General features: G+C 51.8%; 1 protein-coding gene across 1 annotated transcript; it reads left to right on the top strand.

The window, feature by feature from the left end:
* Positions 1-2,821: 2,821 nt before the first annotated feature.
* Positions 2,822-6,499, top strand: Mtfp1 (mitochondrial fission process 1). Its single transcript, XM_052736350.1, has 4 exons — positions 2,822-3,000; positions 3,653-3,780; positions 4,137-4,369; positions 5,684-6,499. The coding sequence occupies exons 1-4, from the start codon at positions 2,934-2,936 to the stop codon at positions 5,754-5,756; spliced, it is 501 nt and encodes a 166-aa protein (XP_052592310.1). The 5' UTR covers positions 2,822-2,933; the 3' UTR covers positions 5,757-6,499.
* The last annotated feature ends 2,625 nt before the right edge of the window (positions 6,500-9,124 follow it).

Below are 9,124 nucleotides of genomic sequence, written 5' to 3'. Positions count from 1 at the left end.
AAAGAAGCCAAGAGATTGGCATGTCACACTCAGGGAAGCCAGCTGCTGGGGCGACACTTGCTCCGAAATGAACATGGAACAAACCTCCATGATCATAATGATGGTTGCAAGGGAGCAGGCTGCTAAACACGTGATAGGAATCCAGAGCTCTTCCAAACTTTTTGTAAAAGGCTTGAGTATCTTCCACCCCCCACCCCCCAAGTCTCAGGGGTGACCCAAATCAGCACTGGAAGGCAAACGGAGAGCCTCTCTCTTCCCTTGAGAACCTCACCAACTCCTGGGCCCCACTGCTTGCCAGGGACCCAGAGTTTTGTGGGACTTTGGTACCTAGCCACTGTTGTCCAGTGGGAAAGAGAAACACTGGACAAAAGCACAAGGGTAATTACCCTCAGGGATCACAGATCTGAAAGGGCCAAGGAGGCTGTGGGTGGGTCCTAAGCCTCTCACGAAGGAAGCCACCACTTGAGCAACCCTACACAAGAATGAGAAGTGGGCACTTCCCAGTCTGAGGCTCCCACAGTGCCTGAGAACCAGTCTCCTGCCTGACCTGAGCGAGGGCTTGGCAGGCCCTTCTCTGTGGAGGCGTGTAAGGGCAGCAGTGGGTTCCTCTTGCCTGTGAACGCAAGTAGCCAGGGAGGGAGGCTGCCCGGGAAGGTGGCCATACGTCAGGCAAGCATATGAGCCAGGGGCAAGGGGCGGCCACAGGCGACCTTGCAATAGCAGCTCTTGACGCTACACAACTTGGGAGCGAACGCCAGGTTACAGACCGCCCAGAATGCCGGAACGGGCCCCAGGCCCTTGCGGGGACCCCCTTTCTCCTCGGGACGAGGCCCCGGCCCAGCCTGAGGACTCGCTTCACTAAGCAGAGGGAGCACTGAGCAGGTGCAGGGCTCGCGGCCAGAGGGCCGACGCTGCCCAGGATCTAGTCACATATCTCAGGCGCATTTCCTGGCCTTGGTTTACAATGCTGTTAGGTACATTAGCCAATGAATAAAACAATTTTCAAAGCAAAGGCTGTAGAATTCACTGCCCGTCGCCGGCTTCCTAGCGGTCTCTTTACACTAGATGCAAACTTCCACTTCTCAGAAGCCAAGCAGCGGACTCCGGCCGAGACGGCGCGCGCACACAGAGGCGGTCTGTTCCTCTCCTCTCGCGTGAACTTTCCCCGACGTCCCCTACCAGGTTGTCTTCTGATTGGTTCAGCTAGTGCGTTTCGTCCGCCATCTTTGTTCATGGCGTGAAGATGCTCCCGACAGCCTTCACGGTGAGGGCGGAGACTCCGCCCCATTCGGTGGTTCCAGACGTGCCGGGCGGTTCGTCCGCGCCGACCGGCTGCGGCTAGCGCGTGCTGCTTCTGCAACGGGTACTAAATGGGAGGGAGGCAGGGGATTAGCGTCACGTGGTTTTAGGGACCGTCTCCTAATTCCACTCCAGCACTGCCGGTGTTTCAGGGCCTGCAGACAGATCTACCTTCCCCACCCGCGCTGGGCCCTGTTCCCCCTGACCCTCAAGATCCTATGAGGACGCAGGCTGAAAACGGTGACCTCCATAGGGAGTCGGTATCAGTCTTTCGGATCTTTAGTCACTGGGTAAAAGAAAAAAAAAAGGAAAGAAAAGCTAAAAGAGCTGTACAGAAACCCCGTTCTTAACCACCTGGAATTGTTGCAAAGATTTTTTTTTTTTTAAACTGTGTAGCCCTGGACAGGCCTGGAACTCCCTATGTAGACAATCTGGCCTCGAACTCATGTAATGCCGCCTGTTTCTGCCTCCTAAATTTTGGGATTAAAAGCATTCACCACCATGCTTGACTTTTGAAAAGATGTAAGACAATTTGTATTTGTATTTATGTGTATGTGTGTGTCTCTATATGAATGTATACCACGCATGTGTGGACGTGTCAGATCCCCTGAAGGTGGAGTCACAGGTGGCTGTAGGGCTGGGAACCACGAGTCCTCTAGAAGCGCTGTTAGCCACTGAGCGATCTCTCCAGCCTCATCTGTTTTGTTTTACTAACATGGACACTGGGATTTGGAGAGGGGGAGGCTAACATCTACAAGGTGACACACTAGGATTTGTCTCCAGGGGACACATCATTGCCTCTCTGCTATCCCAGAGTGCTTTTCCCCAACTCCCTCCTTTTTATTCTGCTCATTTCCCTGGAGTTTTGTTTGCCAAACCTTGACTCCTTGCCTCATTAATTTGGTCATTCATTTGATGACTGGCCCCCAGGAAGATCCAGTTAGCTCAGAGCATATCAACGATAAGCATGCACTGCAGGGGAGGGACTGAGGGTCTTGGCCCCCACCTCTCTAGAGCATTCACCATTGACTCTACCTGCCTCAGTTACTGAATCCGCTTTCAGAGCATGGGATCCGAAAACACCTAGTCTAGATTCATATCCCAGTGTGAGTCAGGAGAGGGACCTTCCTCTCTGTGCCTCTATTTCCTCTCTGTAAAATGGGACCCGATGCTAGTGCAAGAGCTTAAGAAGCAAACCCGAGTTGGCTGAATACATGATGACTGTCACAATTAGTCCTTGTGACTGTCTAAGGTAGTGAATACTGGCATGCTTCCCACTTATACACCAAGTGGGGCTCAGAGAAATACACCTTTGCAACAACTCCCACGCCTAAGAAGATACCATCTTCAGATTGGAACCCTGACCTGTTTCGCTCCAAAAACTAATCACGCCTGGGAGAGTTTTGCATTAACTGCTCGGGAGAAAACACGACTGTCTGCAAGATCCAAGCCTAGGAGAGGGGCTTGGGAGTACAAGGCAATTTTCAGACACTCCCTGCAGAGGCGATAGACCGACCTGTCCTTCAGCCTCGGACTTCTGGCGGGTCCTTGACTGGTGTTAGCCGAGTGCTAGTGGGGACGGAGGTGGTAGCGAGGCTCTACCGTGCAGTGCCTGGGACCGTGCTGGGGAAGTCATGTCGGAGCAGCAGCGGCAGGGCGCCGGGCGCGACCTCTACCGGGACACGTGGGTGCGCTACCTGGGTGAGCGTGGGAGTGAGAGTCGCGGCGACCCCACCACTCCGGGAAACATTGGTCACCGGATGCGGAGCTGGAGTCTGAAGGGAAGGGTTTAGTTCTTATTCGGCTTGGGCAGGAGACTGGGCTCAGGAGAGGGCTAGGGACTTGTCCAAAGTCACACAACACTGTCGGTGGGGCTGCTGGGGGCACAAGCCAAGTGCATGGTTTGCTGTCTGCCATGAGGGCGCACTAGCCACGGGGTCAGAGGATCTGGACTCCTACAGCCTGCCATTCCCTGGCTCTTTCTGAGCCTCAGTTTCCTCTTCGGCAAAAAGGGTTGAACACGAGGCACTCTTGTCGGGTGCTGATAGTAAGGGTGAACTGAGGCCTGAAAGGCCTTGACACTTAAGTGTCGGTGGAGACTACGGTCAGTCATTCGCTGGCCGCCCGTTGCTTCATTGGTGCAGATCCCCAGAACCACAGCTAGGGACTCTGATCAATGAGCCATGAACTTCATTGTTGGCGTCAGTCCACAGCCCAGAAACCAAAAGTCACTTGACTTAGGTCACCTGCCCCACTGCAGTTTAAGAGACTAGGATTAGAAGCAGCTCTCTGTGTGGCGCCCCCTTGTGGAACAGCCCGCGGGCCCGAGAGAATTAAAACCTTTTCCCTCCAGGCTATGCTAATGAGGTGGGGGAGGCTTTCCGCTCCCTGGTGCCTACAGCGGTGGTGTGGCTGAGCTATGGCGTGTCCAGCTCCTACGTCCTGGCTGATGCTATAGACAAAGGCAAGAAGGCAGGAGAGGTGAGTGTGAGTCTACCCTTCCAACCCCATTCTGGTGTGGACCAGTGTGCAGCCTTGCATGTGGGACAGTCCTGTCCGTATTACATCGTGCAGTCCATAAGCTAATCCTGTTTGTAGGATAGTGCACCTCCATCCCACCAACCCACATGGGATGGAAGTGACAGTCATACTTCTGGATGTAGGCAAGTCACCCCCAACCCTGAATGTAGTACAGCCCAGAGTCCGCCTCCGAGCTTCCTTCTGCCCTGCTACCCCCTCTCCCTCTGTCCTCCTTCCTCCCTGGTTGGCCCTCATGCTTCTGTCTACAGGTTTCCTGCTTCTGCTCCAGCTGGGTTAAATGTCTTTGTGCCTACCAGGTGCCAAGCCCTGAAGCAGGCCGCAGCACCAGAGTGGCCCTGGCTGTGGTAGACACCTTTGTGTGGCAGTCTCTGGCCTCTGTAGCCATCCCAGGCTTCACTATCAACCGTCTGTGTGCTGCCTCTCTCTATGTCCTGGGTACTATGACCCGCTGGCCCCTGACTGTCCGCAAATGGACCACCACCACACTTGGGCTCCTGGCCATCCCGGTCATTGTCCACCCCATTGACAGGTAGGTGCCCTTCTGGCCTCAGGCACCGGTCATTCTGCAGGTAGAGTGGGCTTTGAGAGCTGTGGGCATAGAACCATGGCAGCAGAGGCAGGGCTGAAGTAGAGAGGGCGTCTGTACCCTTGTCATATGATGTGGCAGAGATACTTTGGCAGAAAAGGAAATAGAGTGCCTCGAGGGCACTGAACAAAGGAAAGATGGTTGTGAAACAGCCAGAGGCAGTCAGGAGCCGGTGCCCAGCATGGTGGCCTTCAGGGCTGTGATAGTGGTGTGAGTCAAACTCTGTTTGTTAAGTAAATGAAAAATCGAAGTCTTGGGAGGGATGTGTTCAGGCATGGCTGGATCCAGGCATCCGAGTGATGCTGGCAGGGGTCTCCCCATCCTAAAGCTTTTCTCCTCATTGGCCTTCTTCACTCTCCTGCTGCGTGCCCCCGTGACTCACAGCGTCTGTCTCTTCTAACATCTTGAGCCCCATGAAAACTTCTCCATCGTGATAACAAAAATCCCAAGGAAGATTTTCATTGGTTCATTCAGGCAGGGTACCTGTGTCTGAGCCATTGTCCTTCTGCTTAGTCAACCCTGGGTCATGTGCTTGCTCTTAGAACTAGAGGTAGGACTGGGCTGGAGAGATGGTTCAGTGGTTAAGAGCACTGGCTGCTCCTCCAGAGGTCCTGAGTTTCAGCAACCACATGGTGGCTCACAACCATCTGTAATGGGGTCTGATGCCCTCTTTTGGCATGCAGGCCTATATGCAAATAGAATACTTAAACATATATAAAAAACACAGAAATATATTTTAAAAAAATCTTAAGCTGGGCAGTGATGTGCACGCCTTTAATCCCAGCACTTGGGAGGCAGAGGCAGGTGGATCTCTGTGAGTTCGAGGCCAGCCTGGTTTACAGAGCGAGTAACAGGACAGGCTCCAAAGCTACACAGAGAAACCCTGTCTTGAAAAACAAAAACAAAAAACAAACAAACAAAAAAAGAACTAGAGGTAGGTATCAATCAATGTATAGTAGACCAATGTATAGTATGAGGAGGGGCCTGGAGGTGGGGTGGGGCATAACTGACCCCGAGTGTCACAGTGAGCACTTTACCCACTGTGCCTCGGCTTCCCCAATTGTAGAAAGAAAAGGAAATGGTTGTTATTCTTGGGGGTCAAGTTTGACTTTCCTAAGTAGCCCAAGTGGGAGGAGAGTGATAAAATGGGTGCCAGCCTGGTTGCTGTTGGTACCCCATATCTGGGAGTCTTTCCCGAAGCCCAGTGCGTTCCCTTACTCTTGGCTGCCTGCTCACCATTGCCTTCTCTCCTTGTAGGTCAGTAGACTTCCTCCTGGATTCCAGCCTGCGTAAACTGTACCCATCAGTGGGGAAGCCCAGCTCCTCCTGACCCTGTCCTGTGCGCTGCCCATGGCTGGCCCGCTCACACCAGAGAATGTGGATGCTTGGCTGTTTGGAGTCCATGGCACCCGAGTGGGTTCAAACTCATGGATGCTTAGAGACAAAGGCCTTGAGGAGTGGTGGCTTCACTGAGTCCCAGAGGTGGGACCCGACCCTGTCTGCATTAGCGGCAGTGGTTGGTACTGAGTGGGAGTGGACGCTGGCTGGGCATGTCTTTTGAAATATTTTTTTAAGTATTTTATGTGTATCAGTGTTTTACCTGCATGTATGTATGTTTGTGCACCACCCTTGGAGGTTTAAAGAGGTCATTGGACCCCCTGAAACTGGAATTAGGGATGGTTGTGAGGCACCATGTGGGTGCTGAGAACTGAACCTGGTTTCTCTGCAAGGGCAGCCAGTGTTCCTAAGCACTGAAGTACCTCTCAGGCTCTGGGCCCATCTTCTGAAGGAAAAGTTAAACCCTCCCGTGGAGGAGAAGGACACTAAAGCCCAGAGAGGGCAAGGGATGCTCCTAAGGTCACGTGACAAGCCAAGGACCAGGCTGTCCAGCTGCTCTAAGTCACTGTGGTAATGTGGCTGAGTGACTTAGGAAAAAACACAGAGGTGCCGCATTTGGGACACTCAGGGCAGAGTCTCTGGCCAGCCATCCCTGCTGCAGGAGCTGCTGGGGCCTGGTTGGGAGGCAGGACAATCATACACCAAGTGCTAGCCCAATAAACCCTTAAAAAATGGTGTCTTCTTTTCTTCATGGGGAAAAGTAGGGATGCAACCACACGAGCGACACTTCTGGAGCAGGTAAACTGAGGGAGAGGTGGGCTGCTTTCCTGGCTCTGCAGGAAGAGGTGTAGGGAGAACAAGGCAGGAATGTCCCCAAGCCTAAAGAAAGGGAGGGAGGGAGGGAGGGAGGAGGGAGGGAGGGAGGGAGGGAGGGAGGAGGGAAGGAAGGAAGAGTTTGAAATGAAGGTTTAGGTGGGGAGAAATGGGAGGGTGTTTGGTGTTGAAAGGTGGTGTGGTATCGTCCAGGTGATTGGGGCGGCGGTGGCGGCGGCAGCGGGTATGTGTGTGTGTGTGTGTGTGTGCGCGCTCAAGAGTGGTGGCAGGGAATCTGGACTGTATTCTAGACTTTGTAAGAAGTGGTTGGAAGCCCGGTGGCAGTGGTGGCGCACACCTTTAATCCTAGCACGGGGGAGGCAGAGGCAGGTGGATCTCTGTGAGTTCAAGGCCAGCCTGGTCTACAGAGCGAGATCCAGGACAGGCACCAAAACTACACAGAGAACTCTCTCTCCAAAAACATAAACAAAACCAACCAAACAAAAAAAGGTGGTTGGGAAATCTTGGAGAAGATGTGGAGGAAGAGAAACCCTTATTTGTTGTGGATGAAACAGAAACTAGTGTAGCCATTATGGAAGTCAGTATGGAGGCTCCTCAAAAAAACTAAAAATAGAATGATTATGTGACCCAGCCATACCACTCCTGGGCTTATGCCCAAAGAACTCTGTACTCAGACAGAGACGCTTGCACATCCATGTTCATTGCCACTCCATTCACGATAGCTAGGAAATGGAACCACCCACCAACAGATGAATGGGTAATAAAAATGTAGTACATAATGGACTTTTAGCCATAAAAATGAAATGAAAATGTAAGGAAAATGGATAGAAGAGCGTGTCTGAATCTTATAACTGTTTATGCTGTGAGACCTCTGCTAGGTCACTTGCCTTCTCTGATCCTTAGAATTTAGATCTGGAAAGAAGAGTCATGCCATCCTCCCTCCTCCTGGGTTAGTGGGAAGACCAGAGCAACATGCTGCTGGTCAGTGTTTAACCACAGGCTTCTTTAGGATAGAAGGACTCTGTCATTCACTTCCATGGTGAAAATGCTCCCATCATGTCCTCTCTAAAGCCACCCAAGTGAAGCCCTTGAACCAAGCTGGGAGCATCACATTATATAGGACTGCCAGAGCAATTCCTCTGAAGGATGCCTCAAAGTACAGATGCCATCAGCCCCTCTGTACTGTGTCTTATCCGGCAATACACGTCTGTGATCAAGTTTAATTTATAAATTAGGAACAAGGAAGATTACCTATAACAACTATGTCCTGAAAGCCACCCTCTGGTGGTGGTGGTGGTGGGGGGAGTGGCACTAGACAACATCTACTCACTTCGTAAGATCCTGGTGACAAACCAAAGCTTGTTTCCACTGAGGTTCTCCCTGGGGAGCCAATGAGCTCCTTGGGCCAACTTAACCTGGGGAGCCTATGAGCTCCTTAGGCCAACTTACAGAGCGTGTATGAGGAGTTGCAAACAAGAGTATGGCTGACCGACCCTAAAGTTGCCACACAGGAAAGCTCACACCCAGCATGGATGATGGCTTCCCCATGGTGTATGGATGAAGCCCCTCCCTACTCCTGCCCGACCTAGGTATTTCTAGCCCTTCCCTGAGGACTCGTATACTTAGAACAGACTCGCATGCTGAGAGGAGTGGCTGGACACTGTCCTGTGAAAAAAGCTGTCAACAAAGGCCAGCTGTGATGATCTGTAAGCAGCCACAGCTGACCTCATGAGGATGGTGGCAGTCTGGCTCTTAGGAGAGTCCTGTGCAGCAAACTACAAGGACAATAATAAGCTAGAACAATTGTAAGCACATACTGTAGTTAAGAGCTATTCAAAACTTACAAACTGATTGTTTCTGGAATTTTCCACTTAGTTCTCAGATTGCAGCGGACTGCAGGTAACTGCTGCACAGAAAGGAAAACATGAGGCTGATGACCGTAGATATAAATAATCTCGACGGGCCGACGAGGTGGCTCAGTGGGTAAAAGCATTTGGAACCTTGGAGGTGCTACTGAGATCCACCAGTGCCCAAATCTGAGATAATTGCTTCTGGAAGCTTGGTCTTAATGTACCATGGGAGACAGGAGTGTGTAATGAAGTGTAATGAAGTCAAGAGTAATGGCTTCACACTCTGATGGAATAGAGGAAAACAAAAGGACAGATTGAGAAGAAAAGGGTCATAAGAAAGAATCCTCCAGCCAGGCATGGTGATGTGGCGCACGCCTTTATCCCAGCACTTGGGAGGCAGAGATAGGTGGATCTCTGAGTTCAAGGCCAGCCTGAGCTACACAGAATCCTGGCTAGCCAGGGCCACATAATGAGATCCTGTCTCAAACCTAACAAAAACAACAAATAAGCCAACCTCTAGAATTCTGCTAACCTCAGGTCCTCCAGATTGGTACAATTGGTGGCAATCTCAGGATCACCTGGAATGGCATCCAGGTGTGATAGAGAAGGATGCCCACAGGATGGCATTGCTGGGCTTGAGGACTGTCTAACACTTCAGAGGAGCTTCGGATCTGCT

The sequence above is a fragment of the Peromyscus californicus genome, unplaced genomic scaffold, assembly GCF_007827085.1.
Source record: "Peromyscus californicus insignis strain IS unplaced genomic scaffold, ASM782708v3 Scaffold_13__1_contigs__length_99412109, whole genome shotgun sequence".
NCBI lineage: Eukaryota > Metazoa > Chordata > Mammalia > Rodentia > Cricetidae > Peromyscus > Peromyscus californicus.
This window is presented reverse-complemented; position numbering and strand designations above follow the sequence as displayed.